The sequence below is a fragment of the Chelonoidis abingdonii genome, chromosome 16, assembly GCF_003597395.2.
Source record: "Chelonoidis abingdonii isolate Lonesome George chromosome 16, CheloAbing_2.0, whole genome shotgun sequence".
Lineage (NCBI taxonomy): Eukaryota > Metazoa > Chordata > Testudines > Testudinidae > Chelonoidis > Chelonoidis abingdonii.
In genome coordinates, this window is record NC_133784.1 from 20,367,187 (window position 1) to 20,387,267 (window position 20,081).

Here is a 20,081-nt window from a genome sequence, read left to right on the forward strand (position 1 = left end):
CCAGAACGCCTGTCCCAGCCTCCCTTGCAGCAGGGGTGGGGAAATGGGACTGTCCCCTTCTCTCAGGCAAGGGGGGCTGTGCCATAAGCAGACAGCAGCCGCCTGCTCTTCTCATTCCGCCTTTATATGGTGAGGTAAAGCACTTTGGTTTCTCGGTGACGAGGCAGGGCGCTGGCTCCCAGGAGGCCCCCGGCCCAGCCCCATCTCACCTCAGGCACTGAAAGGCATATCCTCCCCCAGCCTGTAAACTCAGCCCCAGGGGGTTTCCAGACACACACAGTAGTATGTCACATCAGGCCTTGCCTCCCAGACACTCCTCCGCTCATTGCATAGCCACCCCCCTCCTTACACAGAAGAAGGGCCCTGCCATCCCCTTGCTCCTCCACCCACCCCAAAGCCTAGAGTAGAGCTGGAGCACCCCACACCACCTGTGCAGCTTGGCTCACGCCAAGAGGCCCCTGTCCCTCTGCGAACCAGGGAAGGATTAGCACCCCCCCCCCCCCTCACCCAACCCATGGGGCCAGGCTCCGCATTGGAGTCCACCTAGCAGCAGAAGGAAGCGCTACCTGGCCCTGGGGATTGAAGCAGTCCAGGGCACAGATCTTGTATTTTCACAGGAGGGCAGATCTCCCCTCACTCCAGCTGCAGGCTGCCCCCTACCCCTGCATCACTGCCCAAGAACACCCCCACCTCACAGCTGCAGGCACTCTGCGCCAACAGGGAGCGCTGGAGGGGCCTCTTGCCCCTCAGCCTGGCAGAGGGCCACCTCCAATAGATCCACTACATCGGTACTAAAGGAAATACAAAAGGCCCTGGGTTCTAAGTCTGTGTGCCCCACAGAGGGGCACACCAGGCTCTGGCTACAAGTGCCAGCTATTGCACCCATGCCCCTGCCATGCTAAGCACCAGGAGACTGCTTTACTGCCATGGTGACCCCAGTAAGGGGCCAAGTTAGTCCAAGTGGGCAGGAACCCCAGCACCAGGAGTCCCAGAGTGGCACCAGGTCGGGCAGGCTCCACTGTTCTGTGTGCTCAGCTGCCACTCACAAGTCCCCACGCTGCCCTGGTAACACTGGCACCGGAAGTGGGTCCGTAGGTAGGCGGTGTCGGCGGCAGACAGCTCCCCCTCCACCCGCAGCATTGGCTGCTGCCCGTCTGCCTCACCCGGCGCCGGATCCAGAAGCTGAGCGGGTGAGGTGGAGGAAGACATTGGCGTGGCTGTCCCGGCGCAGGCAGCGCCCCCAGCCCTGGCACAGTGCCTGGCTGCAACGCTGAGGCCGCCGTGGTGACGTTGACGATGTAGTGACCCAGCTCTTCCTCCAGGTAGGCCTTGATGGTCCGGCAGAGTGCTCTGGAAAGGGAGGCGAGGGGTGAGTGAAAGCCAGAGGGCAGCTGTGGACCAACTGCCATGGCAGGCCCTGCTAGGAACCCAGGAGCAGTTCAAGCCCACCGGGGCATACCAATAGCACTGCCAGGCGCTAGCACTGTTCCTTCGCATGCCTCCAGGTCCCCAGGGCTGGCAGCACTATTGCGGCATGCAGGGGTGGCATTTCCCATGCGCAAGCCAAGCCAGGAGGCAGAAATGCCAAAGCAGGCCAGGGATCAGCAGGGCCCCAAGGAGACAGGCAGCTTCCTCTGCCCCACTGATTGCACTGGTCAGGCACCATGGAATGCTCAGACCTCACAGGCACAGACCAGACATCAGCAAGGCCACAACACGTGCTGTGGCCAGCCTGGCTCATTCACAGCACAAGCTGCAGTAGGCAATGCCAGCAGGCACCAGGCCCAATCCTGTTTCAGTCTTTGACTCCACAGGAGGCAGGAGCAGACCTGCTGAGAGGCGGTCCCCATACCGATACCAGAGCTCAAGATGGCAGCGGATGCATCCCTGCTGCGGGGAGAGGGGAGCTGTCTTCCCCCAGTACTTCACCTGGCTCTTGGTGTAGTCTGCATCACCCCAGAAGATGGCACCGGCTGCCCCCAGGGCAGCGCTCTCGCCAATGGTGGAGACCAGGTCCATCTGCCAGGGAGGAATCCAGACAGGGCCAATGGTTAGGGTAGAAACTTGCAGCAGGAGGTAGGCAGGTGCAGCTCCCCAAACCAACCTGCAAACTCTAATCTATTGCATTCACCTGGATACTCCAGGGGCAGGAGGATCAGGATCACGTGGGAGGGCAGTGCCATAGTAGTCAACTGCTGGTTGGCGGGGTGGGGGTGCGTGTGTGTGCCCACACGCGCTCACACTCCAGTTGGCTGTGTCAGATGTGAGCTCTCTGCTAGTCTCTGAGTAGGGCTAGACCTGGACAGGAGCCTCCTGGGTGGTGCTAGTGCCCTGCTGTAGTGTTAGAGGTAGGTGCTTTTGGGCATGCTAACTTGCCACCTGAGGCCATTAAAGATCCAGTGTATTTTTCCTGCTTATCCCCCTGACACACACACCCCCAATTCTGCTGTCCAAATCCAAGCTCCTTACACTGCACCTCCCTCATTGCTCTCCCATCTCTTCCCCAGTCCATTATGTGCCCCACACTGTTGCTAGGTGCTGTTAGAACAGCCGCTGTGCTCCACCCCAGAGGGGGCTGCCTTGCTGGCACCAGGGAGAGCAGTCTCAACCTCCCCCCTTACAGTCCATGAAGCAGCTGATGAAAGGTTGCCAGTTACCTGAGATATGAGCTATCCCAGGGCTGCACCCAGCCTAGTGGCACACACTTTGTGAAGGGGTGGGGGTGGAGCCCCACTCCATGCTCCTCACATTCCTGCCCCTCCCTTCCTTGCTCCAAGCCAGCATGCATGTTCCTGGGCTGGGCCTAGCCACCAGGGCTGCTGAGACAGCAGGTGGCCTGATGGAACAAGCACTGAGAGGCAGGAAGGAGGGAGCCACAGCAGCTAGGGAGCTGCACTGAGGGTGCCAGAGGTGGGTGGCACGGCCTACATGCAGCATAGCTCCTGCCTGGGATGGGGGTGGGCAGCTGCAGGATTAACTTGTCTAGCATGTGGGACTGGCGCCGCTACTGAGAACCAGGCTCTGAGCTGCCATCCCACACATGGCCTTGCCCACATCCCAGGCCTGGGCTCCCTGCACACAGCTCTGCCAGTGCCCTTCAATCCCAACCCATAGCCCCTGCTATCCCTGCCCCAGACTCCCCCCACACAGCTCTGACAATGCCCCTCAATCGTGATCCACAGCAGCCCCCTGCTATCCTAGTCTCATAAAGGGGTTGTAGCCTATTAACGTCCCTTCACGTCACATTAATCCAAACGGAGCCAGCTCTTCAGCACTGAGACATTAGTGCATGTGGTTCTCAACAAAAATTTTGGTGGCTTTGGAGTGTGACCACCAACTCTTGCTAGTACCAGACTAGGTATTTTAGGAAAAAGAAAAATATCCACATCTATGTGTATGTGGTTTTTGGTACAGACAATAAAAATAGTGCTGTGAAAAGTGCTATTTGTATGTTGGTTAATATCACTTCTCACAGCACACTTGGTAGCTAGCTGGGAGGCGGTGATAGGTCTGCTGGGAAAAGTGATACCTGCATGTTTGTTAATATCACTATTTTCAGCAAAGCCCCAGGACAAATTAAGGCCTGGATGGTGGGGGGGGTTAGAGGAGGAGGTAGTGGGGGCCTGGTGCCATGGATGTAGGACCAGGGGAGACAGCAGGGGCCCAAAGCAAATGGGGGAAGCGGGTGGTGAGCCTGCATAGCTGGAGCCAGGGTTCAGTGCCCATGGCTGCGTGGTCAGAGCCAGGGGCTGTGCAGCTGAAGCTGGGTGCCCAGAACTGGACCCAGCCCTCCAGATGAGGCCTCATCCATGCTAAGCAATACAACGTCCTCCCACACGACACTCCCACATCCCAGAATGAAATTAGCCTCTTTGGGGAAGGGGGGGCAACTCTGCCACATCAGTTTGATCCACTCTAACCCCCAGACCCTTTGCAGCAGCAGCACCACCACCTAGCCAGTTAGTCCCCATTTTGAAGCTGCGCATTTGATTTTTGGTTCCTAAATGTAGTACATTGCACTTGTCTTTACTGAAGTTCATCTTGTTGATTTCAAACCAATTCTCAATTTGTCAAGGCCCTTTTGAACTCTAATCCTGCCCTCCACAGGGCTCGCAACACCTCCCAGCTTGGTGTCCCCTATATATTCTTATAGGCAAACTCCCCACTCCATCATCCAAGTCATTAATGAAAATACTGACTAGCACTGGACTCAGGACTGATCCCTGCAGGACCTCACTAGATGCACTCTCCCAGTCTGCCAGCTAACTGTGAAATACCATCTTTCAGCCAGTTGCGCATCCACTTTACCGTAATGCTATCTAGACCCCATTTCCCTCGTTTCCTTATGAGAATGGCCAGCAGCCGGCTGCCCTGCTCCATGCCAGTGCTATGCCTAAGCTATCACTAGGGCACTTGTCAAATACCAGCATCCAGTGTCTCATAATTAACCCTCTCATTGCCTCCATGAGGACTAGTGTGCCCATGTTACAGAAATGGAAACTGAGGGACAGGAGAGGATTTATTCAAGGTCAGAAAATTTAAGAACCAGCATTGAGAATAGAACCCAGGAATCCTGGCTCGCAGTCTCTTCTTCTAGCCACTAGATCCCACTCTGCTGCCAAAGCCAGGAATAGAACCCAGGGGTCCTGGCACCCGGTTCCCACTCTAACCATTAGAACACCTGGTCCTTCCTCCCCTGCACACAAGATCAGGCCTGTCCACTAAGAGGGGAGCTGCACTCTAGCAACAATGTATATACCACAGATAGAAGCAGCCTGCCACCCACAGAGACCCCACACCCATCCCATCCCACCCCACCCCCGGGGACCCTTCCACCCCTGGAACACTTCCAGTGGGAAGTGTTCCCAGCCAGGAGCTGCACTCAGCAGGACACATAAGGAAGCATTTAGGCATGTGCTGGCAGACTGCGGGAAAAGGAGAACACAAACACCAAGAGTGTGCGAGGGGAAATCTGCCCAGCTCAGCTAGGGTCACTTGTGTCCTCCCACTCATCTCCACCCCCTCAAAATGCCCAGGAGGCCGGGGTGGAAAGGCCCCCCTCCCATGCAGCTAGGAGCCACCCAGCTGGGCAGGACAACATGGGGACCCCCGAGAACCTCTGACTCCCAGCCCACCCCATAGAGATAGCTTTGCAGCCTCAGCCATGCTAGCAGCTGGCTGTGTGCAGGGCCCACTGGACTTCTACTCAGTCACTGACAGGGGGCACTGTGCACAGCAGAGCTGGCATGCTAGGCACTATAGATGGGCTAATGGGTGCAGCCGCTGGGGTCCCTGTGGTGCTTTGGGCCTCAGAGGCCCTTTCAGCCCCATCTCAGCAGCCAAACATTCCGCAGAGCCTCTGTCCTCAGAGGTGTCCCATGGGGCTTGGCTCAGCTTCCTCCCCCTGTGCCTGCAGGGTGGGAGCACAGAGTGGAGCAGTGCTCAGACCTGAGCCCATTCACATGGGCTCTCTGTTACAAGGGGGCCCTTTATACTAAATGGCTGGGAGACCCCACGTCTCTCATGCTACATCCTCAGTTAGAGAATTACATTCTGTTGCCTCTGCACCATTGCTGCCAGGGAGCTGGGTGCCTGCCTTGTCCACCCACCACCTGCTAGCACCCGAGGCTCCTCCATGCTCTGCTGGAGGAGCCCACCCAGGGCATAACCTTGCCCCATCAACAGGAAGGTTGATGGAGCTGCTCTCCTGGCCCACGCTCAATTCCCATATAGGGCTGGCAACATGAGTTGCCCAGATCTAACACTCCCCTCCCCCCCCCGCCCATCACCCTACCAGCATGACTTGAAGCCTCACCCAGGACAAAGGGGCACCCTCCTGTGGAGGATACAGGCCTCTGCCAGCCCGCTCACAACTTGAACACACCCCTGCCCCGCAGGGAGAGATTGCAATGGCTTCTTACTCAAGAATAGCTTAACGTATCTGCAGGCCCTGTCACTAAGTGCCAGGCATGCATGGGCCAGAACAATGGTACCAGCACCACCTTCCCACTCCTGCCTTTTCTCCCCCTAACACAGCCACCTCCCTGCCCATCATGCTGCCCCCACAAGCCCTTGTGGGGACAGTCACACCTGAGGGCACCAGGAAACAGACTTACCAATGGATATCCTTGGCACCACAGAGGGCATCCTGTGGCAGCATGGACCTTCCACATTGGGCAGGGGGGTTGGCTAACGGGGGCATAGTTCAGGATGTGATCATTACAGACTCTGCACCCCACCACAGCTCCATATGGCTCCCCCAACATGGGACCTTTCCCCCATGCTGCACCTGGAGTCCAGGAGCTCAGGCACCAGATTTTCAGCTGAGCCCTTGGGAAATCTGCCTCTAGGTGATTTCCCTGTGCTCAGGAAGGAGGGCCAGAAATGGAACCCAGGAGTCCTGGCTCTTGAGGCCATGCTCTTCTTCCAGCTGCTCCATGAAGCTGGGCCCTGCGGGACAGGATCCAGAAAGGGGAAGTCATGGCTGTCAATGTGCGGTTAGCCTGCACAGCAGCAAGGCCACAGCTCCCATTTCAACAGCTGCACTCCCTTGCCAGGAGGGGCATGGTAAGGTCAGGAACTCATCCTCAGCCATGGCAACGCTGGACGGGACCAGGGAGTTGGAATGCAAACACAGGAAGATTCCCCCCACCCCCTCTCCACTGCCCATCCTTCTCTCCTCCACCCCAACCTGCCAGGAAGGCCACAGAGCAGCCCTGTCCCAGCTCCCTTGGCTACCACCATGCAAGAGCCCTATGCCCAGGCAGCACAAGCAACAGGGCCACTGGCAAGTCAGCTCAGATGCAGAGGGACAAGCAGGACTGGGACCCTGCTCTACTCCATAGAGCACCACAAGCCCATGACAATGCAGGAAGGGCACAGCTGGGGTTGAATTTGAGGAGCTGGTGTTTAAAGCCTTGGATGGTGGGAAGAATCAGTTCCTCCTGCCCTCCCTGGTGGAGATCACACGGGGCCTGGAAAAGACTGTGCAAAGTCTGTCCTCTTGGTATGTTCTGGAGCCTTTGCTGTAATATGCTGGGAGGATGTGTGATCACACTGTCCCCTAGTGGTGACACCACCCACTACCCTCTCCCAGAACCAGAGAGCTAGAGGCCCAGGAAGAAGCAGGGTTCTAGACAGAGTCAGTGAAGGTAAGCTGGTACGCCCCGGCACAGCATACCAGCAAGAGCCAGTACGCCGTACTGAGCTGGCTTCTCAAGACAGCAATTAAAGGGCCTGGGACTCCCAGCAGCGGCTGGAGCCCCAGGCCCTTTAAACTGCCACCAGAGCCCTGCTGCTGGAGCCCTGGGGTAGTGGGAGCAGGGCTCCGGGGGTTATTTAAAGGGCTGGGGCTCCCGCTGCCTCTACTCCCCTGGGCCCTTTATATAACCACCAGAGCTCCACCACTGCTCTGGCAGCTATTTAAAGGGCCCAGGACGCTAGAGGCAGGGGACCCCCGGGCCCTTTAAATAGTCTCCAAAGCCCTGCTGCCAAAGCCTTGGGGTAGCAGCGGCAGCCGGGGGCTCTGGCAGCAGTTTAAAGGGCCCAGGGTGGTAGCAGCAGCTGAGCTCTGGGCCCTTTAAACTGCTGCCGGAGCCCCCGGCTGCTGCTGCTACCCCAGCGGGGGAGGGGGAGGCCACTTACCGGTACAGGGTAGGCTGGGGCTGGCTCTAGTGCCACCCCCCCCCGCCCCCAATCCCCACCCCTTCTAGGGTCCAGAGCTGGCCCCAGCTCAGCCCAGCCCTATACCGGTAAGTCCCTATTTCTACTTTCACCCCTGGTTCTACCCCCAATGTCTCTGGCAGAAATGGGTCTATTCCTGGGGCGCGGGCACTGCCGTACTCTGCTCAGGACGTCCAGCTTGCGGCTGTAGGTGGGCCTGGTGTAGACGAAGACTGGCAGTGAGTAGCCGTCATGGTGCTGGCGGGAGATCCGCAAGGCCTCCATGACCCGCGAGCGCACGAACTTGCGGCCATTCTCAGAGGAGGCCAGGACCTGGTCTAGGTAGATGGAGGGGTAGAGGGCTGTGCTCTCCTTCCAGAGCCAGGACAGCCGGTCATTGCGTGTCTCCTCCACGTCAGGGCAGCGGCCCGTGTAGCTGTCTGGATTCTTGCTGTAGTCATGGTTGTAGCAGTCCGGGAAGAGGTAGTAACCCCACAGCTGCTTGGGCCGATAGCTCTTGGCATGCTGCAGGGTGTGAAGCATGAATCTCCGGGCCGAGCTCTCAAACTCGTACTGGGCCTCCTTGTTCACCATGTCCTCCTGCCAGTCGGGGTGCTGCGACAGCACCAGCTTGCGAGAGTTCTTGCGGTAGATGTCTTTGTTCTGCCAGTTGCGGATCCAGATGGGCCGCCATTCCTCCCAGTCGATGACAGCCAGCCCTTCCTTGGCCTCAGAGCGGATGTACTTGCCGATTCCTTCCTGGAGCTGGTCCAGGTGCTCCTGTAGGCTGCTGTTCTGGGGGACACCCCCATTCACAGCCACCTGCTGCTTATCATAGTAGGGGTAGAGGCCCAGGCGCTCCTTGTAGAAGATGGTGAGCTTCTGGTCTACAAAGCCCTCATTGGGCGAGGCATCCAGGTCAAAGAGGCTGAAGTCCAGCTGGACCTGGAAGCGGGGCTTGCAGTCCTGGGTGGGCGCATTCCAGGCCACAATGAAGGGCTTCCGGGTGAAAAGGGGGGCAAAGGCTGGCTTCTCATCCTGCCCACGGACGCCGATGACAGCAAGGACCAGGAGCCATGGCACTGCCAGCACAGAGCCTTCCCGCATTCTCTCACTGGGCTGCTCGGTCACAGGATGGCTTCAGGTCACAGCCTGCAGGGGAACAAGACTATAAGAGGGTAGAGCAAAGGGCACTCCCCCACACCGCTAGCAGTAGAGCTTTGCAAGTTTCTCCCAGTTCTGCCAATGCCCCCCTACTATCTCAACCCCACAAACCCAGCTTTGCCAATGCCCCTCCAATCCATTGAGGTACTCAAATGGTCTGCCACTGGCCCCCATGTGAGCACCTCACAAACGTCAGTTCATCTCTGCTCTGAACTGGGGAGAATACTTTTCCACTTTGCTGAAGGGAAACTGAGGCACAAAGCTCAAGTGACTGACCTGAGGCCATACAGGATGACTGCAGTGGAGCTGGGAACTGAATTGAGATCTCCTGCATTGCAGACTAGCATCTCAGACCCCAGATCAGCCTTCCTGCCCTGCTCTGCCAAGGCACTTTGGTGCTGACCTGCCGCAACCCACCTAAGCGGGAGGTCAGGACCGAAGTGCTTAGGCAGAACAGGGCAGGAAGGCTGATCTGGGGTCTGACAGGCACCAGAGACTCGTCCTTAGGAGGGGAAGCTGCCAGCCACAAAATCCTCCGGCACCGGCACCGGGCTAGGAGCAGTCTCAGACCCAGGTCTGTCAGCACAGTAGGCTGAGCAGCCTCCCCAACCCCAGCAAAGGGCCCGCTCCAGAGCCCAGCTCCAACAGTACAATTCCAGCATAGCTTTCTTGACAGTCCCACCAGCAAGAGCCAGGCCCCATCATACAGCAGGCACATAACCTCCCTGGAAGGGAGCTTGCAATGTAGGGCCTGGTTCCGATCTCTCCCACACGTGGCGCCGACTATTCGGGTCGAGTCACTCCGGATTGAGGCTAACCGTAAACCGGAAGGATCGGGCCCCACGCCGGAGGCTGAAGCCATAAAACATCCCAGGAATGTGCGGGCCTTCGCTTATCAGCGCACTCGGTGGGTCGGACAAGTTTTGTTCCAGACCGATCCCTCCCTCCTCGCGGGCTGCGCCCTCGTGCGACCCCCCCCAGACCCCCGCCTCAGCTCCGCCGGGGCGTGCCAGCGAGGCCACCTTTTGTTCGGCAACTCCGCGCACGGAGCAACAGGCTTCGCGCGAGCTGCGGGGCAGTGCGAACTTCTTTCCATTGCAATAGCCTGCGAGGCCAAGCGATCGGCGAGAAGCAAGAGCCCGAGATCAAATAGCAAAGGGGCCGGGCGAGGGAAAAATGTGGGTGTCAGCAGAGCAAGGGCTCGCACAAAGCCGCCCCAAGGAGCTGTGCTGCAGCGAGAACAGATCCGCTCTCAGCCCGGCCGGCAGCTAGCGGCACAAATCACAGCACGGCGCAGAGCCGGGAGAGGGAACCCGAGCAGCGGCGCGTCCGGGACAGAGCCGGGGCTCCCCAGAGTGACCAGCTCCCCCGGCAAGGGGGAGGGAGTGGGCTGCCCGTCGCCCCCCGCCAGACCCCCAGCCAAGCCGCACGCCGGGATCCAGACCGCAAGCTGCTGGAGCGGGGCGGCGGGGCAGGACAAGGCGCGGAACAGGGGACGCTTCCCGGCCACCCAGAGCTCCGCTCCAGAGCGGGCCGCTCGCCGGGCCGCAGGGGGGTCGGCAGCCCCCGCGCTGGAACCAGAGCCAGTGGGAGAGCCCCACGCCCCCGGCGCTGCTGCCTCCTGCCCCACTCCCGGCAGCTGGGAAAGTTCCGTGCCCGCCCAGTCCCGGCCGGCCCAGCCCCAACAGTCCCCTGCGCTCCGGGCGCGCACTCACCTGGGGCTCAGCTCCCCCATCGCCCCCCAGCGAGCAGCTCTTAAAGAGCCATGACCCCAGCACTGCCCCGTTCGGCACTGTCGGCCTCGGCAGCCCCTTTAAAAGCCCAAAGGCTGGAGCGACCCAATGCGAGCTGGAGGGGAGGGAAGTTCCCCGACGAGCCCCCACCCCCCGGCTTCAGGGAGGAACTGGATCAGCGCGCGGCCAACCAGCCGGAAGCGGGAGGCAAGTCCTGTGGCTCCTGGCTCGCTCTGCGCCGTTTGTAACGCTCCGTGGCAACGGAGACTGTTATTTTTATGTGCCATAGTCCTCACCCCCCTCCTCAGCCCCCAGGAGCCACTTGGTACAGCCCGGCTGTCTCGGCATGCCCGGCGCCGCTTGCTACTGAACTACAGGGGGCGGGGCGTGACGGGGCGGGGCGGGTCTGGGGGAGGGGCCGGGCCAACGGAGCCCGCCCAGGGCGGTAGTTAGGGGAGCGGCGAACTGCTGCAGCGCCGGTCTCTGCCCGCAGGGGGCGCAGTGGGGAGGGTCACTGGCTGTGTGGGAGATCCCAGTTACTCCAGCCCCAGCCTCTCCCAGCAGGGGGCACTGTGGGGAGTGGGCGAGACACTGGCTGCGGGGGTCCCGGTTACTTCAGGCCCAGCCTCTCCCAGCAGGGGACGCTTTGGGGAACGGGGCAGAGGGTGCTGGCTGTGGGGTGGGGGGGGGCCACCGGCCCCAGCTCCAGACTCCCCTGCAGTTCCAATGTCCAGGAGCTGCAGACAATGGGGCAGGCATGCCTGCTGCCTTGCCCTCGCCCACCACGAGTTGGTATAAGGATTGACTTGGGAGCACTGGCTCTCTGATCAAGTCACAAAGCAGTTGTTATGTCAACAGCTGGGAATCCCTTGGAACGGTTGTTTCGTTATGGACTCTACATAAACATCTGCTGGGGGAACAAGGTCAGCCCCAGTGAATGGCCATTGACTCGGGAGGGCCATTTTCCTTCCCAGGAATGCGTCCGCCAGTCTGCTGGGTTCAATGGCTCCCCCAGAGCCCTGGCAACTGGCTGCCGGGACAAGGCTTGGCATGCCAAATGGCTGGCACGTTCCAGCCAGATGGCGTTCTGGAACCCCTCCAAAGTGCCACTGGAGCTCAATCAAAACCAGCTCTTCAGACCCAGAAGGCTAAGCGGCTGGATCTTCTCCCATCACAAGGTTATTTGCATGTTCTTGTGATACCAGATGCCCACCGTGCTCAGGGGTTCAATGGGACTTGTCTGAGTTTGGTGGCTGGCCAGCTTGGGAACCTGCAGATGCAGGATGCTGAGTGATGAGCTCTGGTTGAGTTCACCAGCAGTTGAGGGTTTTCCTCATCTCTGGAAATCAGGCTTCTGTCTAACTACATAACAGAGCCGCTGCTTTCCCCATACCACCTGGCCAGCAGGCCTCAACCCTGTCCCAGAAGGGCCTTGAGACCCCATGGTGTCCCAGACCTCTCTGCTGAGAGTGCCACCACCAGAGGCAGAAATGGTGCTTGTCAGCTCAGGATGTCTCCATGGCTTTATGCTTTCCTTGAACCCTCCTCTCTGGGAGCCCTGGGCTGTGACAAGGAACATGGGGGTTAAAGAGACAGTGCTGCACAAATGGATTCCTTATTGATTAAAGCCTCCAAAAAGTGCCTTCAGTCACCTATGGTACTGGGGACTGGCATGGCTCTGGGGATGGAATCTCTCACCTCTAGGTCCCTAGTTCCATAACCCAGCCAGGTCAAAAGAGACCAAAGAGCCTTCCCTTGGGATGGCTGATCAGTGGCCTGTTGGCCATGAATTAGATGGGGAGGGATGTCCCAGTCCATTTCCAAATGGGCCAATATCTACGTGACACCCAGTGCCACCAAACCTGCTGGCACTCCCAGCAGCGAGACCAAGAACTGAGTCAGCCACAGGGTCCCTCTGCAGTACGGAAACAGCCCACAGGCTGACCTCAGTTGCCCACTGCAGATCTCTCTTGATCCATCCAGGATTGCTGCTGCAAATGGGGATAATAGGACGAGATCACTGGGGACACTGTTACAGGGTACATGACCAGGCCCCAGTTCTCAAATGGTTTGGGCCCATCTACAGTAACACTTCCCTCAATGGTGAGGGTGGGTCCAATGGAACATATTGATTGCTTTTGCTGGCCTCCGGTGGACTCCCGTCTCACACAGAGGTTGGTCTCTGTGGGGTAGGACTGAAGCATGTGGGTGATATGGAGGCTGTTTGCCCTGCCACTGCCCATGCTGTATCTTGGCTGCAACCGACCAGAGGCCTTTGAGCTCCAGGGCTACCACCACAGCCCCAGTCTCATTCCCCCACAATCCAATGCAGTTTTATGTTTGCACTGCCAGCTGGCCTGGGCACCTCCCCTTCCTTCCTCTGCTGGACTCGCAGGGCTTGCTTCTAGCTGGGCCCTGCTTTTCCAGCCACATGTGAGACACTTACAAGCCACTGTGGGTGTAAAATAATTAAGGGCTTATCTACATGGGGAGTTTGACCACATACACTTAGTCAAGAAGTGCCTGCTTCTAGTTTAGCTTAGCTCCCTATAGCTGTCCACATGTAGGCTTACAGTGGTTTAAATTCACTCCCTTAGCTTCTACTGGTAGAACTTCCTGGGTGCATGAATCTGAACGAGCAAACAGGATGAGGCCAACTAGAGACAGCTGGGGTAAGAACATCTTGCCCCCCACAGACACGGTAAGGAGCCACTCCGACCCCATCATTACTCGCTGGTTACACAAATGGAGGGACAAACAACAGGGCATCACATTAGGGCTGTTCTTAATGAGCAGCCACCCCACTCTTTACTGCTTCTGCTGGGAGAGGTGGGCCCAGTAACTCGGGGCTCCCCCCACACCCAGTGGTCCTGCCCCTCCCCTCAGTGCCCCCTGCTGGGAGAGGCTGGTGCTGGAGTAGCTGGTCGCTCCTTTCAAAAATCCCCCCACAGCCAGCACTCCTGCCTCCTCCTCACAGCACCCCCTGCTGGGAGAGGCTGGGGCTGGAATAGCTGGGAGTTCCCCCCACAACCAGTGCTCCTGCCCCACTCCTTACAGCAAGTGCCAAAATCATCGGGGCAAAGTGGTACCAACCATGTCCTCTGAGCAGCAGTGGTGGGGTTTTGGCAGTGCATGACCACCATGTGAGGCCCAAGATCAGGGAATAACAACACAGAGGAGAGCTACTGGATTAGCTGGCGCCTTTGTCCCAGCTGAGATGGATCTCCACCGGCAGAGGAAACTGAAGGGCTGCTGATCTGTAATCCGATCACAGCCCCTCATACACCTGCGCTGGGGAGAGGCAAGGGGGTGAGGCCCAAAGGCTCCCTGGAGAGCTGGACTCTGCAGTTCGAGGTGGAGGGGGTGAGCTTCCAGCAGGAGGAGGGGGAAGGGAAAGACACTGGGGCTAAATGGAGGAAGGGGGCCAGGCCAGCCAAACAATGGGGGCTCCCAGAGGAGCTGGCTGTGGAGCTTGGAGCTTTGTTCCACACAAAAGGCTCAGGAGGCAGCAGTGGGGCAGCTCCCAGCAATCAGACTAGCCAGACTACCAGACTACGTTCTGGGAGCTGGGGGCTTTGTCAGCTCAACCCCAAGCCATGAGCACAGGCAGCCAATTCAGGATGGATACAGACCACCAGCCATGCCAACCACGCCTGCACTTCCCATCCCCCCCCGCCCAGAGCTACAGCCCCCATTACAGGCCCCAGTTCCCACACTCCCCCCAATAAAGACTCTAATTCACTCTCCCACCCCCATTACAGAACCCAATTCCCTCTGCCCACCCCCCATTACAAACCCCAATTCCCTCAGCCCACCCCTGTTACAGACTCCAATTCCCCCTTTCCATTACCCCACCCACCCCATTACAGACCCCAAATTCCTCCACCCCATGTTGCGCCAGGTCTCTACAGAGGCCAAGGCTGATGGTCACTAGGGGATGCCCTTCTGCCTGGGGGGCTGCCCTATGGGTGTAACACTGCGCAATGGCTGCAGTTTAGGATAATCGTTCCATGCCTCCTTGCTGGGAACAAAGCAAAGCAACTCAAGCTGGGGCTGATGGAGGAGATAATACACGCAGCCAATCCAGGATGACCAGACAGCAAGTGTGAAAAATCGGGACGGGGGGGGAGGGATACTAGGAGCCTATATAAAAACAAGACCCAAAAATCGGGACTGTCCCTATAAAATTGAGACGTCTGATTACCCAAAGCCCATCCGGCTTCTTGATAGGCCAGGAAATCCATGTGCCTGGGATGAAGGAACAGCCAGGAAGAAATGCAGGAAGCCAGGTGTGTTCCAGCCTGGAAGCATGAGACACTCACTGACAGTCCAGAGGGAGAGGCAGGGGCTGGCATAGCTAGGAGCTCCCACCACCAGCCAACACTCCTGCCACCTCCCCACAGTGCCCCCTGCTGGGAGAGATTGGCACAGGAGTGGCTGGGCACTGCTCTGTGTCTAGCACTCTCACTTTTCTGGACAGTGCCTCCTCTGAAAACACTGTAAATAAGCCACTTGTCCCAAATACAGAGAACTGAGATAGCAAGTCCCTGCCGAGTACTCTGGTCTGGATACAGAACCAGAGCACCCCCACCTCCACACACACACAAACCAGTGCCTGGGACCCACAGCCCTGTATCCTTCCAGTTACCAAGTCTCATGTTATCACACTAACAATATAGATCACAAAGCCCTTTGCAAAGGTGGGGGTCATTATCACCATTGCACAGATGGGGAAAGTGAGGCACTAAGTGTTACCCAAAGACACATTGCAAGTGGGTGACAGAGCCAGGTCCTGAACCCAGCTCCCCAGCACCACGTCCCACCCACAGGGTAATGCTGTCACACGCAGCTCTAGTGCATTGCTGCTGTAGCGTCTCCACTCCAGCTGATCTTTGCTGCACATCATGCAGTCCTCAGCCCCACCAGGGCAAAGTGCTGTCTTCAGAATGTCTCGCTTGCCTGCCCTCATGGTGTCCGAACCTGCTGCGCTGTTGGTCAAACCGCCCTCTCATTGACCCTCAGGGCTGGTTGTTCCAACCACTGGCACATTGGCAGCCAAAGGGTGTCCCCACCAGATGGCTAGTCACTGGCTTGTGTGACATGAGTTTGTGGGGTGTCAGTCCCATGGGCCCGTCACAATGCCAACAGGCCACCTGCTTTTAGTCGCTGCAGAAAGGCTGAGGACTGACCGGGCCACGGAGCCAACCTCCCTGCTCACCCCAGAGGCTGAGGCAGAGAGCGGTGTGTGAGATGCCTGGCACTGCTTCTGCCCATGCTGGACATATGCTGGCAAACACAGTTACCATGAAACTCCCTGAGCTACGCCCTTGGCTCAGATTCACCCTCAGCAGTGTAAGGGCCTAGCAAGGACTATTCTATATAGGGAAGGTTTCTGTCGCACACCTAACATGAAGGAGGCAGTGCACTGAGCAGGTGCCCATGCCCAGCTAGATGAGCATAATGGACATTGCAGGTCACTGGATGTTCTATTCCCTTCTTCTGGGACAGCTGGCCGGGGTGTTTCTAGCACATGGCACTGGGCACTCACAAGGCACTCAGGCTCCCGTTAGTGCATTAAGTCTTGTCTCCTACCCCTAGCCTGGCACTGGGGCAGGATCAGATCCTTTGCTAGCCTCCTGCAGACCCTCTATAGGTTAACACTGGATGTGTCGTTAGCACCACCCATTGGAGGGTGTCATTGCACTTTGTGGACATTAATTTACCCACAGAACCCCTCTGGGAGCCCAGTCAGTAGCATTAGCCCCATTTTATAGATGGGGAAACTGAGGCACAGAGTGAGGAAGCAACTTGACACGATCAGGCAGCAGGCCAGCAGCAGAGCCAGGCCTAGAACCCAGCTCTTCCAAGGCCTAGCCCAGTGCACCAGCCACTAGGTAACACCATCAGAATGGGCATGTGATGGAGCTGGGAATAGACCCCAGGAGTCCTGACACACATTGCCCCCCATTCTCACTGTTAGATCCCCCACCACCCACTTCCCTTCCAGAACTGGGAATAGGACCCAGGAGTCCTGATTTCCACCCCCCATTCTCCTTCCAGAGCTGGGAAGAGAACTGAGGCATCCCAGCTCCCTGCTCTTATCACTCTCTTCCTGACCTCATTTCTATTGCTAGGTCCATCCCAGCCCATTATTCTCTCCTGGTAAAGCACATACCTTGGCCTTCCCCAAGTATAAAAAAATGACTCACCTGCCTGGCTTGGCTTTCTGTGGCTCCGGGTGGCAGCAGCCATGTTGGCGCAGGGAAGGGTGTGGTAGAGAGATCAGTCCACACTGGGGGAAACCCCTCATGGATGGCTGCACCCAGCGAAGGAAGGGAGAAAGAAATGAACGAAGGAGCCGGCAAGGAGGAGAGTTTTGACCCCCACAGGGGATCTCCGAACAGTCCAAAGTGTCCAGATTGGACAGAGACACTTCCTGGGCTGTGCCGTCCCAGGGCTAAGATTCCAGGGCCTGCGGGGCTGGACAGTGGCTCTCTCTCCCGGTGTCTCTCTCTCCTTCTCAGCTCTCCTATGCTCGGTCCCCCTCTCCAGAGGTGCACACTCACTCTCTGCAGCCGAGGGAGCTGTGCGCTCCCCAGTTCTCACCTGCCCCCGTGGAGCTGCCCTATGTGTCTTAGCCAGTGCACACCCCTTTGTCCCCCTAGACTCCCCCCTAGCTTGGAAGGCCTTTCTCCCGGAACTGAGCCTGATTTCCTGCTGGCAAATGGAAAGGGAAGCTGTGCAGTCCCTGCTCAGCAACCACAAGGCCTCCGCAAGCTCCAAGGTTGGAGGGAGGGTGGCTCAGAGGTCAGCGAGGGCTCAGGGGATCTCCCCTGCATTTGCCTCCACTTGCAACCCATAGCGATTGCTGCTGACTGTTCCACGAAGCATCAGCCCAGCTTCCCCAACCCCTGCCGAGGGGGCAAGAGCGGGGCTTAGCATGGGCCATCCTGTTCCTGCTGTTCTGAGGTCGCCACCTGCTCCACCCCAAAAGAAAATACTGTAACAAGAGTCACCCAAAAGCTCTCCAGACTCTTGGCTCCAACGTGCACCTCTCCCAACCTGTAGGTAGCACTGCAGAACAGCCGGGACTGACATAGTGCCTCTCAGCTGTGCTCCGTGAGTGTGTCCGGTACCAGCACAATATGTCAGAAGGTTCTACTCCGCTTGAATGGTTCTTCCTCCGCTTCTGGGTCTGCCTGACTCCAGCAGGACTGGAGAGCACCGTCTATGGGCAAGGAGATCGGAGCCTGCACTGTTAGAGGATGCCAGAGAGGCTATAGCCCCCATTGCCCCCTAAGCTGAACTGCACATGGGTGCAGGGCCAATACAGGAGCCACATTCTGGGGCTGGTGCAGAGGTCCCTGACCGGTGGTTTTTGCAGCACTGGCGGGAGTGCCATGGAGATGTGCCAGGGCACAATGGCGCAGGTGCCCCGTCTTCTTTACGGGTGCCAAACCCCATAAAAGACATTAGAAATGCACAAAGACTTTCCCACAGAAGCACATGCCAGAGCTTCCCCAGAGAGGTTCTGCAGTCGCCAGGGAAGAGGGGGCGGGTAGATGTCCCCGTGACACTCTCCTGTGCCCAGACTGAGGCTGTAAAGGGACTTTGCAGGACCCTGGGATTTGTTGTGAGTTGGTGTCAGGGAGGTTGATCCTTGTCCAGGCTGGCCTAGAATTCGTGGGGCTCGGTAAGTGGCAGGGGAGTGGGGGTCTTCTCAGGCCTTGTTGCCTGAGAAGGGAAAATTGCTGGAACTCTGCAATTGTAGCTTTAGTTCCAGCTTGTTCCCAAGCATGGTGCAGTTACAGTTCAGTGCTAAGGAACAGTTTCCCAAGGGGCTGTTTGCTATTTCTAGCCCAGCGTACCTGGGTGCTGCCAGAATCCCTCGTTTAGCAGGGGGATGCAAGGGGCAGGTGAAGGAGCAGCAGGACAGAACCAGCATAGTTCCCCTGGGGAGCATCATGGCTGTGTGGTCCCAGTATTTCATAGGGGGGAGGGATTTCCTCTGCCCGTTACTGCACCACTGAGTGCGCGGGTTGTTCATGGAGCTGCTAGGTCAGCCCTCCGGTGCCTCCCCTTTCTGACCTCACCGTGGTGACTCAGCAGCTTTCTAGAACCAGGAGCAATACAGGAAGGGTTTCCTGTCCCGAGCTCTGCTGGGCTGGGGCCAGGAAAAGAAACTGTAGAGATCTGTCCTGGCCTCAGAGTGGAATGGACCTGGTGGGAGCTAGCAGAGGTCGAGCTCCCATGACACTCAAGGGTTAGCCATGCTGCTCCATGAAGAAAGAACTCACCTTCCTCAGCAGCCTGGGGTGGAGTGGCTGTCGTCATGTTCCTTCAGACAGAGAATCTTTCCACCACCACCCAGCATGGGAGCCCAGAATCTAATGGCTGATGCCTAAAGCCCCATTTAATCCAAGCGCCCCTCCGCCTGAGCCACATGAGTGATGGCTGCCAAGGCACCCAAAGAGAACCTGCCCCCTTTCTTAATGACCTCCAACCAAGTCTCTGTCACTGTCCCCATCCACCCATCTATGCAGAGCCTCCATCAGCATGATATCCATGCATCTTCTGTGTATCTGTAAGTGTCCTGCTCCCTGCAGTATCACCCAGGGTTCTTTCAACCCAAAGTTCTTGGTAGCTTTACTCTGTGTCAGGAGGTGTCAGGAAATAAATCAGGGGAGATGCGGCCGTCCGACCGATAGATGGCTGGCACAAATAGGACAACACAAGAGTGCTTTCACTTAAAGCTAAACTTTACTTAGTCTCAAGCACTTACACACGTCCGCAACAAGTTAGTAAAACACTCCCAACCCTTGATAATTACCAAAGCTGAGTGTGGCTTTCGAGTGATACAGCAGCAGCCTGTCTGCCGCTGGGGAACACAAGATGCATCCAGAGGGAGAGGCCAGTCCTGAAACGAGTCCCACCTGTCTCAAGCTTTTTCCCCTTATTTATACATTAGTAATTAAAGAAACCTTGTTAAGTAAGCAGTTTCAAGCAAGAGGTTCCTTCTGATTATTGATTAACCAGGTGTGGGTTTTTCCAGAACTTGCAGCCTTGAGTCCTCAGTAGACATTCCTGGGGCATATCCTACTCTTTGAAAACACATGTATCAGCAACTTTTAACCCAATTCTTATCAGGAAGGACGCGGGGTCAAGGTGCCCTTTCAGTGGCACCCTAAATCCCCCTCCCCTCCTGCCTTGGTCAAGCTGAGACTTGCTTTTAACAGCTTGCCAACTAGGCTGTCTTTAACAATAAGCCATAGTGGTTTCAGGCACTTTACTGGTTTGCCAAAGTCTCGTCGTACAGGTGTCATCAGTCTTGTCCACTGCTGGACATGAGCAGTAGTGCGGTGTGGGTGCCTCTGCGTTGCCTCAGTTAATAGAGCCCAGACAGTGGCTGAATTTACTTGCAGACCCCCTGTGCACCAGGGAGGTATGTGCAGAGCTGCAGGTGTTCAGGGGCCAGTGGAAAAGCACAGAACCTCTGTGTGGTCTTGTGCTTCTGCAGGAACC

At 57.6% G+C, this 20,081-nt stretch overlaps 1 protein-coding gene across 1 annotated transcript; it reads right to left on the reverse strand.

The window, feature by feature from the left end:
* Nucleotides 1-951: 951 nt before the first annotated feature.
* Nucleotides 952-17,065, reverse strand: LOC116836000 (hyaluronidase-2-like). The gene is given in 7 exon segments (XM_032799307.2): nt 952-1,166; nt 1,169-1,192; nt 1,195-1,273; nt 1,275-1,350; nt 1,925-2,019; nt 7,843-8,814; nt 16,769-17,065. Coding segments are annotated over 6 exon segments (1,416 nt in total). The 5' UTR covers nt 8,770-8,814; nt 16,769-17,065.
* Nucleotides 17,066-20,081: the final 3,016 nt, after the last annotated feature.